The sequence below is a fragment of the Equus caballus genome, chromosome 1 (assembly GCF_041296265.1).
Source record: "Equus caballus isolate H_3958 breed thoroughbred chromosome 1, TB-T2T, whole genome shotgun sequence".
Classification (NCBI taxonomy): Eukaryota; Metazoa; Chordata; class Mammalia; order Perissodactyla; family Equidae; genus Equus; species Equus caballus.
Genome location: NC_091684.1, coordinates 108,892,662 through 108,915,025, shown reverse-complemented (window position 1 = coordinate 108,915,025; position 22,364 = coordinate 108,892,662). Strand labels below are relative to the sequence as shown.

Here is a 22,364-nt window from a genome sequence, read left to right as displayed (position 1 = left end):
AGGGCAGAATGCTTCCCAGCATTCTACGTATTAGCAGCAAGGCTTAAAATAGAGCCTTGTCTATTTTACTTACCACTGCTGGCGTGGACGCTGGTTGGCATCCACAAAAGAAAACCTCCTTGGAAAGATCAATATAAATTAGCCAAGTATTGGTGGGTGACTTCTGTGGTCTCAGCATTCTGCTAGGTGCTAAGAAGCAGCTGAAAGAACTGAAGCTCATGGCCTTTCCCTGGAAAAATTTTGTGATCCGTTTGGATGGTTTCAAAATGTTTTTCTTGTTTTTTATTTTGTTTTTAAACTGTGGAGTCTTTTCTTCAAACGAACTTTGAATAGGAAGACAGTCAGTAAGTGAAGAGTCCCCTTTCCATTCATCTCCCCAGTGACGTTGACCCTCGGGGCTGCGCAGTGAATGCTCCACTGATCACGGTGATGAGACCATGCGGACGGACATGCACACAGCGTGTAAGAGTGGATTTAGGAACTGGAGCCTGACCTTTAAACAAGCCTCATGCCAGCCTCTATTTTACAAACTGAAGCACAGAGAAATGTGCTTCCGGTCACAGAACTAGATAATATTAAGGCAGAACTCTCTTGTGGTCTGACTTCCAGAAAGTACTACTCTTCATTTCATGCTCAGTCTTAAACAGAATCTGTTACTGAACAGTATCTTTTTCTTTTTAACTTTTTTAATTATCTCAAAGGACTGGAGTTTGCTAGTCGGAGGATGAAGAGAAAAGGGCAGGAGAAGAGAAGGTAATTTGTGTTAGAGCAGAGTCTGTCAGCACTGGCAGAAACCATATCACTTGACCTCTTGCCTCTGATCATGTCCTTTGTCAAAAATGACAACACTCTTTTGCAATAAGACTGGTTCCTCTTTCAGACTTGGCTGCAAGATTTGATCTTTGGGGGCTTGTGCTGTGTCCAGCAATGGAAAGTCTCAAAAAATTACAAATCGGTAACCATGCATTGCAGTCCGTTTCACATTATCAAGTGTTTCAGAGTGCCCCAGTGACCAAATACATTAGGAAGTTTGAGTCACCTTTCGTAATTTACTAGCGAACTTTAAATAAGGTTGTTTTAGAACTTCCCGTGGGATAGCTCGGCTTTTGTCAACATAGCAGAAGGTAGCAAGAAGCAGGGAAGCTAGTAATCAATACATTTTGTGTTAAGTTCCATTAAATACCTTGTCTTTATGTGCCGGGCGCCCACAGTGGAGCTTTACCATATATGAATGTTTTATTCTCTAAACGATAACGTGAAAATTAACTGGATATTAACTTTTCATAGCATAATGATGCATACTCTGCTGTTTCTCTTAACTATTGAATAATATTACTTCTCTATAATGTTAAAAAATTGAAAGTGCTGCTATAGATGTTACCACTAATTTTTTAATGCAAATAATACATTTTTACTTCTTTTAAATTATCTTTTAAAGAGATGCTATTAGAGATCATCTAATCTACTTTTATCACTCTTGTACAATTTAACTGTTCTTACTTCTTTTAAAGGAAAATTTTAAACATTTACTGAAGATTGTATTAAATTGCCACCTCCAATTCTTAGTAATGGTTTAGAAATTCCTCCTTTTCTTATAATTAATTATTATATATGTATTCATATAGAATAGTTTATAGTTACTAACCTAGATATATTATAGTCGATACGTTAAATTGGGTTAACATACAGCTCTTAAATAATAATCAAAGGAGCCAGAAGTCAGCCACAAGGCACCAAATTGTTCACATTCCTGGGTAATAAATTTTGCTTGTAGAATTGGGTAATGTATATATAGGATTTGAGAAATTGAGTACTGATCCTCCACGTGTCCTTCGAGAATTATCAGTACCTGGCGTGAGTTATTAGACAAATATATTGACTGTTTTTTGAAAGAGGAGAGCCTAAACAGGAAGTCTGACAGGAAGACTGGCTGTTTCTGCTTTTGTCTTATACTATCTTCGAGAGATCGCACTGTTTCCTCCTGAGTGAGTTTGCTTGCTACAGAGCATTTAAACACGAATGTGCATAACGTTCCCCTTCATGAAGGGAGCCGAGTCACCCTCTCTAAACCATCTTGTCACTCTGGGTTTCTTTTTTCTAAGCTTTCCTCTTTACAGATGACTAGGGGACGGTTAGAAATGTTGTAGACAAATTCTTAATATGACTCGAAGTAGGCATTTTTGGACTGTGCAAGAGTTAGATTCCTGCACAGCTGCTAGAATGCTACGTAAATTAAGGCGCTCGGCCCCGGCTCCTAGCTCCTGTGGTCTGTGTAAAGGAGGACAGAACCCACCAAAGTGCCTGCTGGAGTAAAGGAGTGTTTGCAGAGGCTCAAGTCAATGTTACCTATAATGATCTGTCTCGTTCATTCTCTGATTAAACATCTGCAGTGTGACGGTTGCTTAATCATGGCATGGTTCCCAGTTGTCCAGAGCGTTCTGATTTTTTTATTGTAATTCCTTGTCTGAAGCAGTAGGTTTGGGAAAGTGAGAAGTCATTTTCCTTCGTAGTATTCTAGTGTAGTTGTTGCCTGCATCTTTGCCTTTAAATACTCTCAGCTTCTGTTTCCCCAGCACACAGATAGAGTGTTTTGGCAGTTGTTAAAACACAGAAAAGTCAAACTTCCGAAAACAACCACTCACCAGTTTACCGCAAGCAACTTCGCTAACAAGTTCTCTTAGGAAGCTTACTTCTTTTTAGAAAATGAGGATTCTGTTTTTAAGTAGACGCGTTGCCTAACTTCGTGTTAACAAATTGGCCTCAATCCTTGACCAGAGTTCCATCGTGCATCTTCAGCACCGTCCATACAAGCAATGTTTTGGGGCATTGGTTTGGTTTCATTTCCTGTGTGCTTGGTAACCAGGCTCGTTGGCTTTCCTGGCAGCATTCAAACAGTTAAGCTCGTCTTAAGGAAACAAGAGGCCTCAGCCCTCCTCCTTCCCTTTCTCAACCAGTCCCTGGCTTCCTCTTGCGGCTGCTCTAATGGCAGCTCAGGGCTGCTGGGCTGCTCCCCGCCGCACGAGCCCCTCCTCCTGTGACAACACATCTCCTGGCATGGGGGTCGCATCATGTCGGTCAAATGGGGTCCGTTCCATGAAGTACCCCTCATATCAGTGAGATTCATGGGACCAAAACATGGGGAGGTAAGAGCCTCGCTTCTTTAAAGCACTAAATTCTAATCAACTCAGAAAGAGACAGTGCAGTTTCTTGTTGTGTTTTGTTCTTATCCTTGAAAGAACTAGTTTGGATTGTTACACAGAACGTGGAAATTATTTACTGTTTATTCCTATTTAAAGAGCGTTGCAAGGCTTCAGAGAATGAGTTAGTTGCCGTAGGAGATTTTTTTTCAACTCTTAGAGCATGCTTGAGCTTTCTGGAGCAAAAAGTCAGAGGCTTTTCAGTTTAACGTTTTATGCATGGAGAAGCCTTCAGCACAATTTAGTTAAAAGAAACATTATTTGAAAACATTCCATTTTTTTACTGACTTTTGTTAGTTATATGTACTTTAGTGGTTACTAATTTTTCACTCAGAACAGTTTCCTGTTTTGTAAAGTGAAGTAATTTGTTTTTCTCCCTTCTCCTCTTGTTATTTTCAGTAGTTCTAAAGTGTAGTAGTTCGGCTCTTAGATTTTTATTAATAGTGTTAACAAAAGACTCCACACGAATCATAGACTTAGCAATCATTCACCATTTCAGTATAGTGGATGCGTTCTGAATAGGAAGTCAGAAGACCTGGATTCTGATTTTGACTGCTGATCATTTGCTGTGTGACCTTTTGTGAGTCAACAAACCTCTCCAGCCCTTGGCAGTACAGAGTAGTTAATGAGAGCTGACATTTACAGTCAGCCGGATCTGGATCTTAATTCCAGCTTGGGCAGCTGCTGGTGTGTGGCCTCAAATGCAGTAGTGAACATCTGTGAGCACCAGTCTCCTCAAATGAAAAATGGACATAACAACTAGTACTTACTTCATTGGGTCGTTATGAGAAAATACATGTGAAGTGCTTACTGCTGTGCTTGGCACATAGTAACTCTTCCAAATTTTAGCTCTTACTTACTATCTTGTTCTTCTCAGCTGTAAAATGGGAAGCCTAATGCCCACCCTGCCCCCTTCAGAGTTATTGAATCAGATGGAATAACGTGTGTAGAAGGCATTGCTTGGAAGTGTAAGGTGCTTAGTAGTTGAGGTGATCACTAACTTTGGGGTACCCATTTTCCGAGGAATGTTTTTGGATTACAATAGTATTGTATTCCCTGGAAAATAGGTACCCCAAAGTTAGCGATCATGACAGCTACTGAATGCACTCTTCCTACCTGTGAATTGTAGTTCATGGTCCAGTCAGTTTGAAAGGAAATTATCAGTTGATGTTGGTCACCCAGCCCGGTGCTCTGCTCACAGTGCTTCTCTGAAGGACCTCTTGTGGAGAGCATGGTCAGAGCCCACCGTCCCAGCCCCCAGGAGCAGTGCGCCCCGGAAATGCTCCTGACTGCTTTAGATGTTTTATTAAGGGTCTAGCCCTCATCAGTGTTTCTTTAAGTTTTGAGAGGTTAAATTCCTCCTCCCTCTAATTTAAAAAATGGGCCAAAGTTAATATCTACGAACCTTGAGATTCTGATTAGTAAAAACTGAAAATGTCTATGTGGAGGATATTTAATACCTCTGGCTAGAGTAAAGGAGAAAACAGATGTGCCCTCACTCAGGGATCCGTGACTGGTGTGAGGAAGTCAGAGAGGAACCTCAAAGGGATTTATTTCTCGTGCTGCCCAGTCATCTTTCCTCTCCCTCAGGCTGGTCCCAGAATTGCTGCCCTCCTTTCTTCTGCTCCTGCCTGCAGCTGGCCCTAAACTCATTGCTTGCTTTCTGTGTGGGCTGTACTTTGGCTTACTGGAGGATGCATGGCTACGCCAGACTCCTCCTCAAATACCAGAAGCCTCTTTCCAGTGTTGGTCCTTGGGTGTTTTGTCTGTCCATATAATCACTGAATAAGCCACTGACAGAATTGTTCAGCCTGCCCAATCTTTCCTGTGGGTTTTCTAATGTAGCTTGGATGCTCACAACTTAATAGAATAAAAAAATTGGTCCAGAACAGTGTTCCTAACTTTTGTCCAAAACATTCACCACCCACTGTGGACCACATGCCATCTGGGTGCCCAGGTAAAGGAAAGGCCATCTACTGTTCAATTAACTGCTGATTCTTTTCTTTGGCAGGAAAAGGAAAAAGAGAAGGATAAAATTAAGGAGAAGGAGAAAGATTCTAAAGAGAAGGAGAAAGACAAGAAGGCTCTCAATGGGCACACTTTCAGTTCCATTCCTGTTGTGGGTCCCATCAGCTGCAGCCAGTGTCTGAAGCCTTTCACCAACAAAGACGCCTACACTTGTGCGAGTAAGAGACACGCTTCTCTCTGTAAGATGGGGCTCTCGGCTCGGGAAAGCTCATTTCTGGCTTCCTGTCCCCTTATCTGTTCCTCGTCTATGTGGAGAAGTAGCCTTTTTTCTAGCTTTCTTTAAATATCACTGGAGACATAAATTCTAGATCTATAACATACAGCCTATCTGTTATTTCAGACAGCCTGAATCACAAATGAGCTGTTTTGTTGTCCCTAAGCCACTGCCTATTCCAAAAATCTGTGTCAGCATCAAAACCATCTTGTAGCCTCAAACCCTAAAGCTACCCAACCGTCCCTTGTCAGGTCTTACGTGCTCATTGTTTATTCTGGTGCTTTGGTATGTGCTTGGCCATTTACCAACATCAAGACGTGGTGGCTGCCAAGGGAGAGAGTACCTTTGTGTGCAAAGATGTTCCGTATTGACCTATTGCTGACCTGCTTAAAACCACCTTCAAGCCGAGTCTGTTAACTGAGCATGGTTCTTGGTTTTGATAAGCTGCTGGAAAACAGAGGTCGGCTAACTTTTTCTGTAAAGGACCAGATAACAAATAGCTTAGACCTTGTGGGCTGCACAGTCTCTGCCACAGCTAGTGAACTCTGCCATGATAGTGCAAAAACAGCCATGGGCACTACACAAGCCAGTGAGCATGGCATGACCGTTCCAGGAAAATTTCATCTGCAGACACTGAAATTGGAATTTCATGTAATTTTTATGTGTCACAAAACATTAAAAATACTTATTTTTTCAACCATTTATAAATGTAAAAATCATTTGTAGGTCATAGGCCGTACAAAAATAGGCTGCAGGCCAGATTTGGTCTAAAGGCCTTAATTTGCAGACCCCTGGTCTAAGGCATTATGTCTCAAAATTTTATTATTGCACAGAGAGAAAGTACTAATATCCATAGCACACACCAAGGTGAATCAAGGAGTCTGCTTGTGGTCAGAAGTGACCAGTCTGGAGGTCCAGCACCCTAGTCCCGGCCCACTCACCCAGAAGGCTGAGGTGATTGGCGTCATGTTATGCCTGTAACCAGTTCAGACAAAATCGTGACTGATTCAGACCCCAAGAAGCACTTCTCAGACCATGATGTCATGGCATTGTCTTGTCTTCAGTCATTTGTGTGGAGCATCCCAAGTAATTACTAAACATAGTTAACATTGTGAAATTTGACGTTTTTAAAAGTTTATTTGAGGAGATTAAAGTTACTGCAATAATAATGTCCACTCGCTTTCTTGAAGAGAAGAGAGCGAGTGGAGTCACAGCCAGCGCCTAGTCCACAGCCTGTCTTCTCCACGCGTCAGCTCTGGGGACTTTTTAAATGACTGCACTTATCACACACATTCTTGTAAAATGACTTTTATGGATATATTATAGGCCAGATGTTGTCTGCACCCCTATTAGTTTTACTGTCCTATTTAAAAAAAAAACAAACTTGATGGGCGCTCTCGTCTGAATCTTTATGCATCCTTGTGGGCAGATGTATCGCACATTTGTGTCCTCCTTCCTGTGTGACTTACCAGGAAATTGAGAACTTACTCCAGTGTAGTAATACGTTTTGTGTGACCTCTAGGAAACAAGAGCCTGTCACTCACTGTCCGGGATCCACCAGCGTTTTTCTTGTGAAGCCCAGGTTCTAATAGGACTCATTCCTAGGACACAGGTTGAATGTCTCCAGTTTAGTCTTCAGTCGCTGGACAGTCTCCTCTCAGTGCCAAGGTGACTTGGTTGCCGAGGGCAGGAGTCCCCGAGCTTCTGAGTGTGTTCATGTATCCTGAGAACCTTTCAGCCTGCTCACAGGGTATATATATTTAATGTAAAAGTTACACGTGTGTCCGATACTGTAGTTAGAAAGAGCTCGTTCTAGGGAGAAGAGAAGTCAGATTTGCCATCTTCTTGTTGGCTAATTACTTATTAGTCTTCTTAATGGTACCTTAGATCCATAGTTTCTTTGCAGGAATTTGTGTCAGTCTCTTTTTCATTTTATTTCAGTTGAAGCTAAATATAATCCATAAGCTCACTTAATTGAGCTGTAAATTTGCATCCCTCACAACATGCTGAAAGTCAGCCAGTGAGGAAGGGCACCACCACTGCACATCCCTAGCCCGCCTTCTGAGGACGTCTTCTCAAGAAACCTCTAGTGTCCTGTGTCGAGAGGCTGCCTAACAGAAAGTCGGAGTGAGGCACCAGCACATCAACCTGTGTGTTAACTCCATCTCTCTTTTAGGTTAAGTCAATGTAAACGAGAGCTGTAGAATTTTCCTCCTGCGTTCCAAAGGATTGTTTTGCATCCTTCCTACAAAGTGCCTGTTCTCCATTTGGGGAGCACTGGTCTCAGAGAAAAACAGGGAGAGATCGTATTTTTTGATTGGCAGGATGAAATTGACATTCAGAGATCTTCATCAGTAAAGCAGACTGAACACCTGCTTTCGGCTGTAAATCATAAAAATGCTCGATAAAATATATTTTTTAAAAAACTTATGCATAACAGAGCCTGCAAAAAGGAAGTTATCTGAAGGAACGCATAATCAGAACAATGGAGCATCTCTCCCAGTTGGGGAGAGGATATGTGGCCTCAGGGCACATAGTGGGAGCTGGAACTGAGACCCCTGAGTAAAATCAAGAGCTTTAAAGACTGTGGCATCCATGCCCTGGGCCTTCAGAAGCAGTGAGGAGACTTGCTCTCCCCCCGGGATCCTGAGCGAGAACTCTCCCTCGTATGTGAACCTGGGGTCTGAATTTACACCATCTGTATGTACTAGAACCCCAAACTAAGATGTCTTCACTAGAGTTTTAGTGAAATCCCAGCCTAGGAATGATGAGACCCCAAGGGATTCCAGCTGAAGTCAATACAGAACTGTGCACCCGAGGGTCACTGTGACACACCAGGCTATGTAGAGCTTCCCACGGGAGGAAGAAAAGTCCTATAAAGCTGAAGCCAAGCTTAAAATAAAAAATACATTGGGGCCGGCCCAGTGGCGCAGCGGTTAAGCTCACATGTTCCGCTTTGGCAGCCCAAGGTTCGCCGGTTCCCATCCCGGGTGCGGATCTGCACACTGCTTGGCAAGCCGTGCTGTGGTAGGCATGCCACATATAAAGTAGAGGAAGATGGGCACGGATATTAGCTCAGGGCCAGTCTTCCTCAGCACAAAGAGGAGGATTGGCAGCAGATGTTAGTTCAGGGCTAATCTTCCTCAAAAAAACAAAAAATAGACACCACGTAAGCAAGTAAACCTCCATGAAGAAGGGTTAGTGGATGCACAGGCAAGAGAAGATGTTGAGAGTTATTAAAAGGTTCAAATGAATAGAATGCCTAATGAAAGAGGAGAACGTAGCAACTAAGGGGCACGTCTGAGAGATAACTGAATAAACTTCAACAATAGAAGTAGTACTTAAAGGATCTTCGTGGAGAATTTTCAGATATTTTAGCATCTGCATTATCAGTGAACTGTTCTGATTTATATTTGTTTATCCAGGAGGGAAATGGCTTCCACTCTGTCATCTGCTCTAGTAAGGAGAGAGCTGCGTGAATATTCTAGGAAATCTTTGACTTCAAACCAGATTTATTTTCTACATTTAACTCCCAATAATTATACTCTTGAGTTCCTGAACTTAAAGGAAGTTATTCAACAAAGATGAGTTCCCCGAATTCTGCACGACACTGTGTCCGGTATTTTGGCTCATTCACAAGCAGCTCATCAGCAGGTGTTTACTGAGCAGCAGTGTGTGCCAGGCACCCTCCTCGGGCTGCTTACACCATGGCTTATAAAGAGAGTTCTCAGAGTGTTATCCTTGGTTTTTACCCATTGCAGCTTTGTTCATAATGTGGACACGTTAGAAGGAACCTAGATATTCATCAATAAAATATAGTATATTCCTTAGATGGAATATTGGGCCGATGCTAAAAAGAGTAGGCTAGATGAAGAGTTGGCAGACTTTCTGCAGAAACTGGCAGTGAGTGTGTTAGGGCTTGCGGGCTGTCAGGTGTTTGTTCTGACTACTCGACTCTTGTAGCATGAAAGCAGCCACAGATAAGACATAAAAAATAAACATGGCTGTGTCCCAGTAAAACAGTACTTACAAAAACTGGAGATGGGCGGAATTTGGCCCACAGACCGTGGTTTGCCAGCCACTGGGATAGGTCTGCAGGTCCGGGGGTCTCCAAGACATGTTGATAGGTTGAAAAGGCAGCAAATAGAACTGTATTATGATCCTGATTTATAGAAAACAAGTAAGCAAACAGTAATTGTTTATGTAAATATACAAGAACATCTAAAAGGTTATATATCAAACCATTAATTTGAAGGAAGAGATTCTATGGGGAGAGGTTGAAGGGGGGGACTAAGTTTTTATTTTATACTTTTATGTTGTTTGAATTTTTAGAATATACTTATATTGTTTGTATGAGTAAAAACAAGATGCAAACCTTGGATCACTGATAGTGTCAGAGGTTTTTCTGGTTATTTCTCAGCTGGTCTCTGATAAAAGAGCAAAATATGTTGATATTTGATTTAAGAACTTAATGGACAAAGAGCAAAATTATTACTGGAAAACAGTCGCCTTGAGAAAAGACGTATGGACAGTTGCCCATCACGGTGACTGAAGCACCAGCTTAAGTAGGAAGCAGTATAAGTGGTTTCTTCCCGCTCTCAGTTCTGGACTATGACATGAAATGTTATCCGAAGGTTTAGGAACAAAAGAGATGGACAGTCTTCTCTGAAAACCCAAACACTCTTTTTCTTGTGCTATAGAGAGCAATAGGTTTAAGAACTGTTGGTGTATGATTATAGCGAATGGATGACTCTTCATGGCTAGCTCCAGGCGGCTTTTCAGTTTAAATTCAGATTGGAAAAAGTTGTCTAAATTGTATCACTGTATCTTTAGCCTTCTAGAGCCATTGATTTGTCTATATACATTATTTCTAGGTTAAAAACAGTTGAGTTTTGCCCTCCTTGCCTGTATTATTGGTCTACCTTAGATGATAATGACTCCGAATTAAACCTGCAACTGTCATCTGATTGATTTGTCAGATAGCAAAAATATCCACTATAAACATGTCCACTATAATGTAGCACCTCTTAACCACAGGCATCCTAAAGCCATTTTTGTTTTCTTGGTGCTTGTTCCTGTTAAACATAAATAAAAATTCTCTCTTGCTGGTCTCCCTCCATGATGACGCATAGCTGGGACACCGTAGGTTGTCAGACGTGTAGTGTGCTATACTGTGTGCTGGAATTGCCCCTGGAGAAGGGGCATCTGCACTACCTCTTGGAGACTTCCACGGCCCAAGGACACCGCAGCAGCCCGTGGAGAATCACTTGCGTGGCGTCTGGGACCAATTAGGAAAAACTAAACGTAGGAAGTTTGAGACTTGGAGACTTTAAGTTCTCAGCCACACATCAGTGTGGGAAGTAAATAGTTTAGTAGATAGGGCAGAGGTTTTCAGGAATTTTTTGTGGCACTGATATTTCGGAAGTTTCACAGATTTTTGAGTTGATATATATTTTAAACTGATTTTAAACCTGCATAAAAAATATACATGCTCAAAAGTGTAACCAAATTTTAACATCATGTTAACTTTAGCTATCAGCCTACATGCTTGTTTGTATTTTTCCTTCCACCTCTAATTAATTGAAAAGTATAGTGTGATTGCAAGGCAAGCTATTTTTTTAAAAACTGCTAATATTTGCACCTTGTTATCTATGTGTATGAAGTTATTCTCTATATTATATATTCTAAATACAGAAATAGATGCCGAGGTACGTGTGTGAATGTGAAGTATCAAATGTACCTCCGATTTCTCATTTTTAAATCCATCAAAACAGCTTCATTGTTGTCATTTATTGACTTTAAATGTTAAAATTGTAACTCAAAAATCTAGACTAAATATGTCACATACTTGATGGCACACATTGTAGCAATATTTTATTTTCATTTAAGACTTCTTAAAAGTAGAAAACCAGTAAAATAGCAGAATGGCTACTAGTTTTATGTTACCAGTGTTTATAATAAGTAGGATGGGTCTCCTTTGGTTTCACTTGTAAATTTGAACGTTAAGTCATCGGGAACCAGATCATTTCAGCAGCAGTGTGTCATCACTGGAGTCTTTTCTGCTGGAGGGTTGGTTTCAGTATCATAATGTCCCCTTGCAGCGGTTCTTTGATTGATGGTAATAGCTTGATCTAACTAAAATGTCACAAATTATCTTAGTTCCCCCTGCTCAGCAAAAACAAAGAAACGAGTTCATGTTTTTGAAATTTAAACTGAAAGAATCAGACAGCAAAAAGGAACAGTGTGATGGGACCTGAATGTTACCCTAACATGCACCTAAGGTGCAAAATACATGTTAAATTTGCATACCACCCCACCTCAGAAACTTCCGAGCTCCCTGCTACAGCTAGAGCTGTGCACTCGGCTCCCGAGGAGGTGTTGAAATAGGCTCAACATTTAGTGCTAGCGTTAGGGTTTGTGTGTGACAGCCTGCCACTTACAAAAAGAAGGGGAAAAACAATTGAGATTTAAAAGCAAAGAAACGACGTGTAGTCATCTCCCCAAAGGGACAAAAATAATTGGCTGATTCTTCCCAGCTTCCTGAAGAACAGAGCCTGTGATGAATGTTTGTGTGTATGAGGCACCATCTGTTATCTTGCAGGAAGTGGAAAATATGAGTAACTGGGGGACTCGATCTTTTTTCCACTCCCCTCCCTCCGTCATTTGCAGGATCTTCCCAGGAGTTTTGGGAAATGCAGCATCCCTCCAGTTGGTCGTTCACCTCCCAGGAAACCCTTGTGCTCTTAGCTTCCCTTTTTGGTTTAACGTGACCCTGCGTGCTGCCCCCTGGAGCCTCAGACCCCGAGTGGCTGCTCAGTCAGCTTTGCCTTGTGGTTTAGATAGCTCAGCCGCATAGGCCATCATGATGACGTGTTATGGTGGCTGGTATTGATTTGCACCTGTCTTCCAAATATCTTTAGTCGCTTTAATATATATGCCTGCATGCAAATACTAAGAGACGCAGCAAGATAGAATGTTTTTAAACAAAGTAACATCTTGTGACTCCATTGGATTACTCCTGGACCAGGCTGAGCTCATAATTGTGGGTGAAGGCTGAGTCCATTGTGTGGACTTCTGTGGAATGGTCGTGATCACAAACATGGAAATAGCAGAGAACAAATCCGCCATGTAGTTCCTTTGCAGTCTTCCCCTGGGAGAAAACCAGCAGTGGAAGCAGAGACTGAAGGCCCATGTCAGGACTCCTTAAAGTCATTGAATTTAGGAGAAACCTGGCAGATTTGGGGGGTTCTTTTTGTTCCTTAGCCAAAACTCTACTCTTGCTTTAGGATTAGGTGACTTTAGCTGGGGAAAGAGAGGGGTGTCTCCAGCTCGTACGGCTTCGTTTCTGTGAAGCTGCCCTTGAATGATCAGCTGTTCTTTCCAGCTGCCACCGAGAACTTGCTCTGGGAGCACTGGAATCTGTTATGTTTGGGGTTTCGGATCTTGCCAATCGTGCTGTTTTGTTTGCTTTAAACAGATGTAAAATGATACTGAGATTATTGCTGATTTATGTTCTGTTGTGTTAGCAGCTTCTGAGTACTTTTGTGGTAGGTTGTTTCCCTTGATTAAAAAAATAAACAAGTAGACCAGCTGCAATCTAAGTAGGAGACACAGGCTTTAGAATGTCTGTGATGCTTAGGTTTTGCTTTGGATTTTTTCCGGAAAAGCAGCTCTCTAGATAGACGGTTTTCTGGCATTTAGAGTTCATTGCTTATGTGAGATAGTAAAGTACATATAATTGATTAAAGAAAGGTGACAAAGAGCCTGAGGAATAAAGTCAGTTCTTATTCGAGCAGAGCACTTTCATTTTGTTTCCCAGTGTTCTTATGAAAACAGCTGTTATATGAGCCTTCAGCTGAGATGATTGGGCTCCTTTTTGTGGCTTCCCTCCTGTTCTCTACATCAGGACTGTGGTTATTACACCAGCTACCAGGAGCATCTACGTGCCTTTTGTATCTGAGCTCTGTCAGTCCAGACCAGGAGGTGTCTCAGACCCCCCCAAGGATGTTAAACGAGAAGTTGCAGAAAGAATTTCGGAGCATGTATCTCTAAATTGTTCATATTGGAATGTTTTTTGTTTTTGTCGTCGTTTGTTTTGTTGTAGTTTCTTGGTTAGGGTTGAAATGACAGGAAGAAGTTACCCCTTTCTAGCCTTAAACGTAACTCTTCAACCTGTATCCTTAAGAAGGATCAGAGAGGTTTCCCCAGATCGATTTTGCTGGTCCCATCTGTCTCTGGAAGTCAGAATAGTCGGAACTCATCAGCATGTTCCTGATGATGGTCGGTGGACTGAAGTATCAGAAGGCGCCTTACTTCAGAGCTCTGACTATACAGGACTTAAGTCAAGAAGGAGACTCCTTCCCTTCGTCGGCATTCCTTGACTATTCCTGCCGTTCTCTAGTTTCCCTTCAGGTTGCCGTGGCCACTCCTTATCCCTCTATAAAGCTGATTTTCTTAAGCTAGTCTCTCTAATGGATTCTTTTACTTTTCTGCTGAAAGAGAAAGAACGTATAGTTTATAACAGTTCACCAAAGGTCTGTGGTGGCAGAAGTTAAAAAAAAACTGCAGCAACAGCTAGATGCTAGTTCACAGTCGTGTGGGTTTTCCTTCACGTTCTTTTGTTTGATGCCTCCTTGTAGCGAAAAGAGAAGTTGAAGGCTGGGCTGTTGGCTTTTAAGTTCAGAGGAATCTAATTAGGGGTCGGCTGTGGTCCCATAAACCCCTGTGCCGAGACCTTTTTAAAGGACTTTGAAAACTGAAAGCATATTGCTTACTGCTATTAGGAAAGCTGGTTTTTTTAAATAAATAAATAAAAGGCCAAATAATTCTTTGATCTCCCTAACAACATGCTATGGTTTGTGGCAGAAACTTGAAATGTATGAGATTTGTCTTCCAATCTTGTGTTCTTGATAATTGTCTGTTTTCCAAAACAGAAAATAAGGTTTAACCTCATGACTTTGGCTGGTGTCAGTGGGGCTGAAGTTTCTAAATCACCCACGTACACCGCTAAAACCATCGCTGTGCACTGGCTCCAGGACAACTTGATAACAACTTGAGTGTTTTTCGAGTAGGTACTTGAGAATGTTAAGCAGATGTCCACGCAAACCATTTCTCACGGAGACTTGCGACCGTATTTTAGAGCATATTAAAATTCAAGTGAGTTGTAGGCTTGTGGGAAAAGTCGTTTACTGAAGGACATCTTAGGTATTGTTTCTGCTTTTATGATTCAGCGATTGGAGTTGTCTTTTAAATCTCAGACACTGGCCTGAGCACTTGACTATTGCTGAAGTCTGTTTAAAAGTGATAGCACCACTCCTCGAAAATTGTTCTTGCTTAATTCCCCTTAGGGTGATGGAACTGATGGGGAAGAAGGAACAGGAAGAATGCCGCTTGGAAACGAGTTCTGTCCACAGTGCTGGTTGGCACTTTTGCAGATCAGATTTAGTGGCCAGTTCTCTGCCACCTCCTGTGTTGCCCATAGATGCCTAAAATATAATCGATTTCCCTTAACACAAAGGAGAAAGCGAAGGAGCACTTTTGTCACTGGAACATGAGACAATAAAGTCTAACTGAAAATTGTTTTTAATTTATCATAAATGTGATTGAATTTTTAAAGGATAAAGAAATCTGAGGAACTTTGAAGGATGTTAGAATTTGATACAATGGAATAAAAAAAATACTAATACGAAGTGGCACGTGGATAATATAACAAACACCTATGTACTCACCACTCAAAATGAAAAAATAGTAACATTTTGTTGTATTGCTTCAGATTATTTTTCAGCTTTGAAGAAAGAAACCATTGTAGTTAAGGTCAAATTCCCCTTTCTATCTCTGCCTAATCCCATTCCTCCTTCCTCCCCGTGGACAACGCTGTGGTGAAGTCATGAGGTACATTGTATGATGCATTAGAAGGGCGTCATGGCATTGGCATCTCAGGAGTTATGTGGATTTCTGGTTGTGATTCTGCTTTTTTCTCTGAGTAGTAAAACAATTTCTTTTTAAAAATTAGCCTTATTTTCAAGTAGCAGAGAACTAGACAAATTAATGAGAACCAGTGGCTTCCGGTTTTTAAGAAAAATATATTCAAATGTTTTCCTTTTGCTGATGAGAATGAGTCACTCCCCTGGGGTCTCTTTCTGCAAAGGCCTCCTTGTGCCCAGAAAGGGACACTGCTGAGAAACCTGGCATTAATTTTGCTGATGCGTAACCTCTTTCTGATTGCTGACTTCTAGAACAGCTTCTTCTGTGGAAATGGTCATGATCACATACAGTAGAAATTACAAGGAGCAGAGCATCCATATGGCTCTCTTGCAGTCTGTTCCTAGGGAAGAAAACAATGGAAGCAGGAACAGAGCTTTGACTGAGAGAAAACCTTCCAGGTTTTTTCCTCCTGTTGATTTCCTGAGTGAGCCTTTCCCAGGAGAGGACTCTGCTCATGCTTCTGTTGAAGCATGAACTTGGATGTCTCTTTTGGTTTGTTAACATCAGAAAAATGACCAGACAGTGAATTTCCCACTGGGTGGAGCTAGGAGAGGTTGGCTAGATAGAAGGCCTTGATGTGCCTAGGAGTAACAGGCCCCGAATAAAGCCTCACCCCACCCCACCCCCAGGACTTCCAGACTAGTTCCAACTCTGGGCCACCCTGCTGGTGTAAGTTGAGTGGCTCCTGATAGCCCCTTGTGTGGTGATGACTTCAGCCAAGACTCCTCCAGTCAGAGCTGCTGATTCCTGAGTCCCTGCCTAAGCTGCCCTAAAGCCTGGGTCTCTCCTGGTGATAATGCAGATGACTGAGAAGTTGAGAGCTTTGCTTCAGCATGAACCTTACTGAACAGTCCAGCAGAATTTACTTCGAAAAATTAGCCCTTTCTTCAATAGCTGTAGCATATAGTCTTAGAGAAGAACAGACAGAGGGCACTCAGGCGGAAATGTCCTCCCTTTCATTTTATAGATGAGGAAACTGAGGCCTGTGTAGAGGGGACTTGCCTAGGGTCACAGTAACTAATTAGCAGAGCCAGGACCTACATCAAACTTAGTTTGGTAGCTGTTCTTCTTGTATTCCTTTTAGTGTTACTAAGTTGACCTTTCAAAACTGTAATCAGGGTTGTATCAGGGCACTTGGCTTTTGGGTAAAGTAGACAAAGGGTCTAAAATAGACATTTGAATAGATGCCATGAGCCAGGCACTGTGCTAGAGAGACTTAATTGAATAGTCAGCAGTAGACAGGGGGTCGCTGCCCTGGAGGAGTACTCAGTGGAGGAGAAAACCACCAGATCACAGTGCAGCGTGATGGGTGGTATCATGGAAGAGACCTGTGGACCAGGCAGGCACGGCAGGAGCAGCTGTTGAGGAAGGAATGGGAAGAGGCCTTTGGGAACTGTGATTCTGGCAGTCTCCATTCTGGTATCCTCCCCATCATGCCTCCATTCCCCCTCTGAGTCCATATGTGTGAGGTAGAGAGCGTCTTCGTCCGTGATTAGTGACTTGGCTTCGGCAGGAGCTGTGGAGCTTCCTGAATCTGTGTGAAGGATCGCCTAATGAATGGGATCTGGTTGATTTTCTCAAGGAGCCTTTCCCTGGAGAGGCTCTCGTCACTGGGTGTCCCCACAGACGGATCTTTTATTTCTTTCTCCTTCACCTCTGGCCTCCTGGCAGTTGTTCTGTGACTTCACAGCGGCAGTAAGAGCTGTTGATGACCCTTCTGAGTCACAGAGGGCTGGGTTTTTACATCAGTGGCCCTTCTAGGCCAGGGGAGTGAGAAATGAGAGTTGAAATAAAATTGTGTCCTTGGCAAATTGTGGTGCCCGTTCGTCTTTCAGGAAGTCTCTCTCTTTCTCTTGAGTCGGGGCTCCCAGAAGTGCTCTGGGGTAGCTCTAATAACCTTTCTTCTGTGGCTCTTGACTTGGGGTGGGTTGCAAAAGGCTCAGGGTAGTTAAGATCCCAAGTAGAAGCACATAAACAGGTAGATTTTCCAATCCACACTCTACCTTTGACACAGTGATGCAAATTTCACAGCCCCTGCCATGGGGCTTCATTTATGTATTTATTGGTGACTTAGGCTTACATATTGACAGCTGGCACTTTTACTTTTAGTTTTGATGGCCTCTCTGCTTCCTGCCTGAGAAGTTCCAGACTTCTAGTTTTCCTTAATCAGAAACCCCGTCTGCTCTTGTTTCTCCTCCCTCAAGTGGCATCACATGGCTGCTCTCTGGAGGAGAACTGCAACCTGTCGTTTAGTTAGAGGCACTTTCTGACGTGTGAGTGGCCTCACTTGGAAACCCATAGGCTCCTGGGGCGGTGGCAAGTCGGGATCTGGGATCTGGGATCTGTCCGCGTTGTTGATGTCACCTGGGTTCTGCTCTCCTTTCAGCTTGCGGTGTTTTCATCCACAAGGGCTGTAGAGAAAGTCTGGCCTCCTGTGCAAAAGTCAGAATGAAGGTAAGGCATTTCTCGCTAAACCAATAAAATCCTCAGGGTTGGGAGAGTTAAAGTTATGAGTTTTGTTTATTTTAATCATTTGATACCAACTTTGAGATCAAAATAACCCAAAAATTCTCAACCAAGTGATTGATTCTCTGTTTAATTAACACACTTGGGAATTTATACCTTTTGGAAAGTAAAATGCTTTCAGAACTTCCCCATGTTAAATATACATTTCTCTGTGATTTTAATATCTCTCTGTCACTGTTAAAGTGGTTTTCTTCTCAACCGTGTCAGCAGATCTGCTCTGCTGTTCACATACCTGGCTTCGTCATTCGGGACCATGGGTGCAGCAGGTGGAAATCAGGGCCTTTGGCCCTAGTGGGCTGGGGAGTGTTAGGGTTAGACTCAGCCTGTCTGTCAGCACTTTTCTCCACGGAATACATACAGATGACTCTGATCACATGACACAAGAACAGGGAGTGACACTTGTGTGGTGGGACCTGCACTGAGAACACACACTGTGTGATGGTGTGCACTGCCCATCAAGTGGCCCTTAACAAAAGAGCATGGTTTGGGGCGTACCTTTCGGTTAGCCTTCGTGGTTTTCACTGTTCTCATCACCCGTAAATGTCTTTTCGTTCCTTGTCAGAAGAGTTGTCTCCAGCAAAACACCAAGTCTCAGCGTGCTGTGTGCTTCACCAGTAACCACACTTATCTTGGGCAGTGGCCTCACACTTGGCTGTGCGTCAGTCACCTCAAGGGCTTGTTAGAAGACAACTGAGTCGGCCCCCAGGCCCTGAGTTTCCGATTCTAGGGTGGGGCCTAGGAGTTTGTATTTGCAACAAGTCCTCGATGATGCTGACACTGCTAGTCTGAGGACCACACTTTGGGAAGCACTGAACTACTGTAAAGATGACAAACTTCTGTACCCCGGATCTTATTCAGCCCACAGACATAAATTTTTTTGGCTCATGCAGTATTTTTTTTGAGTTAATGCAGTTATTTATTTCACATCAATTTGGATTTCTAGCTTCTCCTGACAAATTGGAAGATCTCACAACCTGGTATTGCCCTCTACCCAGCATTCCCAGTTCTCACCTTGCTCTTTTTCCTTTTTTCCATAGTACTTGTAACCTCCTCAGAGTCTATATTTAACAGTCTGTATTTATCTTTTTACATTTATTTTTTATGGTCTGTACCTTCCCCACACTAGAATGTAAGCAGCAAACTTACCAGCAGTCTGAGGTCAGGAATGTTTCATCCACTGTTAGAGCCTAAGCACCAAGAATGGTAGCTGGCTTATAGGTCCTTAAATGTTGGAGGGATGGATGAGAAGTGATACTCACCTGGAGCTGAGTGGCTCCTGCCTCCTTTGGACAGGATGCACAAGTTCCAGATGGCCACTTCCCTTCCCCTCCGCTGGCTTCTGTCGTTTGTCACTTGCCCAACCCCACAGGCATTTAGAGTTTGTGATCTCTGGTGAGAAATATTGCCATTGTGACTGTACGAGGTACTATAGAAGGATCGTGATAGAGATAGCACATCTCCCAAGTAAGAGAATGTAACCATTTTAAATTGGAAGTTAACTCGTGTTCACTAGCGCCTCTTTCTTGGACTAATTGTGTCAATTTGTAATTTCTCACACTAAGTGTTTCTGTTACTTGCTACAACAAAAGTCTTAACTAAAATTAGCACTTTACCTCAGAATTATTTGGCACCTTATAAATGCTAGTCACTGGAGAAGTAGAAATGAAAAAGGCACAGATGCTGCTCTTAAGAAACCAGCATTCTAGCGGGAAAGATGGACAAGCAGATGATGACCACAAATGAGGTAAAACCTATGTGGAGCTGATGCACAGGATTCTAAGAGGGTGCCAGTCCATGCTTTGGCTGAGGGGAGGAAAGAAGCTAATGGATGGTCTTACCAAGGAGGTGATACGCAAACGGTCTTGTACTGGAAGGACGACGTGTCCAGAGGAAACAGCGTTTGTGGAATCAGAGTGCTTGGCAAGGTTCAGAGGATAGCAGTGGAGGTGACTGGCTGGGACACAGGATACTGAGGACCAATAACAAGGAACAGAGCAGGAGAGCAGGAGCAACCGGGTCTCTTGAAACTTCACGGAAGATAGCTTTAAGTGCCGTCTTCATGTGCTTGTTTTCTTTTTTCTTTCAGCAGCCCAAAGGGAGCCTTCAGGCACATGACACATCGTCACTGCCCACAGTCATTATGAGAAACAAGTGTAAGTAGCCCGACCCACCTCCCGAAACTCCTTTTTGACTCTGGTTCAGGATGTAAGCGTACTTTGTAATGTTCACTTGTTATTCTTAATGAAGATTTGAATACCTATTTTGTGGTAAGTTAGAGAAGGCTACAGATTCATCGACTAAAAGCTTAACATTCTACCATCAAACTCTCCTGGAAGGTTTCTAGAATAGTGTGTGTATTGGCTTAAAAGGCAGCACCTTAGCCCTGTGTATGTAAGCAAGTGACCCCATGCATCTCAAAATTCCTCTTGAGTGAGTTGACAAGTATACTTGCTTATAGTGCCTCACGGTTGCATGAATCAAATTTGAGATCTTGCTTATTAAACTTATGTAAACTGTGAGGTTGCATAAATAGTTCATTTTTTTTTTTTCAAGGACTTCAAGTGGTACCCAAAATTGAGCAAATCAAGCTCTCCTGTTCACGTCAAGCAGTCTTCGCCAGCCTGTGCAGGGCTCCCCTCGGGTTTTACCTAACGTTTTTCCTTTTTCATGTTCCATTCCCTGTCTCATTCCTTCCCCTCCTTAGTGTCCAGTGTCATATAGTTAGTGTGTATCTTTCTTCTCTGCCGTATCATTAGAGATATGTCTATCTCTGAAAATATGTCTTACTGTTTTGTGTGTTGAATTTAAATCAGATGATAAAACTTAGGTTTATCCATCCTGCTGCCTTTTTTTTCACTTAATATCATTTGGAGGTCTGTGCATGTTATTATATGTAAGCTGTTGTTTAAGACTGCTGCGTGGTATTCTTTCATAAACATCTACCACATTTAATTATCAGTGCCCTTAGAGACAGATGTCTGAGTTGTTTCCAACTACTACCATAAATAATGCAGAAATGAATGTCATCTTAATTGGCTCTCTGGAACCCTGTGTGAGATTTACCCTAAGGCCGTGTTTTTCAAAGTGTAGTTCCTAGATCAATCAGGAGTGCAGATTCTTGGGCCCTACCTAGACCTGCTCAATCAGAACTTCCAGAGGTGGAGCCCAGTGATCCGTGGTTGAGTAGATCCTTCAGGTGATTCTGATGCGCGCGCAAGCTTGAGAAGCACTGCTCTATAGCTCATTGCTCTGAGTCCTGCCGATGGCTCCAGAATGGCTGTCCCAGGCTCTGCTCCCACAGAACAGCGTGCATCCCTTTAGCCACATTAAGTCCGGTTGTTAGCAAACTTTGCATGTAGATTACCAGAAGAGAAGTTTGGTCAGACTGCCACCCACTTTAATCAGTGATCCAGCCCATTCCAACACCTTTTACAAGTCTAATCTTCCCTAAACTCTTCTTTTCTGACACAATTGCTTGTTTCAGAAACCTGTTTTGTTTCACATCAGATAAGAAAGTGTTTTTTTTAATACCTCTTACATGCCAGGCTCTTTGTGTGTGTTACCTCTGACCCCCACAAGCATTCTTAGAATCTGTTTTACTCACTGAGGCAATGTCGTGGTTAAGAGGACAGGCTGGGCTCAGGTTGAGTGGATTTGAGTCTCAGCACCACCACTTGATAGTTGTGTGACCTTGGACGTTTACTCATCCCTCTGGACTTCATTTGCCCCCTTTGTAGAAGGATGATAATAGTATCAGAGGGTGGGAATCAGGTTTCTAGAGTCATACCTATAAAGAGGTTAGCAGTAGGCCTCCTTAAGTGTTAGCTTTTGCTGCTATCATCCTCATCCCAAATAAGGAAACTGAGACTCAGAATGTTAAGTACCTTACCTGGGTAGAGTACAGATTGGTTTCAGACAAGAAGAAGCTGTTCTTTTCCGCGCCCTGTGCTGCCTTTTAGATACAAGTTGTTCGTTATGCCTTTCAGGCTCTGCACAACGTGACCTCATTCTCCTCCTCTAGCCTTTTCACTGGTCCTGCTATGCGTCCTCCACTTAACTTCTTCCCTACTTGTTATCGCCTTTTTACATTAATACCACATGATTATTTCTGTCTTTATTTGTACAGTTCTCCTCATCAGAACGTCCTCTTTTCCTTCCGACCTATCCACATCCGTACCATTCTTCAGAACCAGTGTTTCCTCCTCCATCAGAGTTTATCTGCCCACCGACTTCCCTTCTGAAACACGGAGGATATGCTCCAGGATCTCGACACTTAAGCATATTCCCTTTTCTGCCAGCTGCCCATCTTCTCCATTGGGCAGGGAGCACGTCTCATGCTCCTCGTGCTTCCTGCAGGAAGGGTCTGCTTGTGTTACGGTGCAGCATGTTTCTGGTGTTTATTGTATCACCTTCTT

The 22,364-nt window shown here is 42.7% G+C and overlaps 1 protein-coding gene across 23 annotated transcripts in view; it reads left to right on the top strand.

Annotated features, from left to right (window-relative positions):
- AKAP13 (A-kinase anchoring protein 13) overlaps positions 1 to 22,364 on the top strand; it is a 322,766-nt gene that overhangs the window by 268,988 nt on the left and 31,414 nt on the right. For all 23 annotated transcript variants that reach the window (XM_070267042.1, XM_070267036.1, XM_070267054.1 and 20 more), the window contains 3 exons: positions 5,209 to 5,383; positions 17,810 to 17,877; positions 20,036 to 20,102. In XM_070267042.1, the coding sequence (XP_070123143.1) occupies positions 5,209 to 5,383; positions 17,810 to 17,877; positions 20,036 to 20,102 (310 nt within the window). The remainder of the gene's footprint in view (positions 1 to 5,208; positions 5,384 to 17,809; positions 17,878 to 20,035; positions 20,103 to 22,364) is intronic.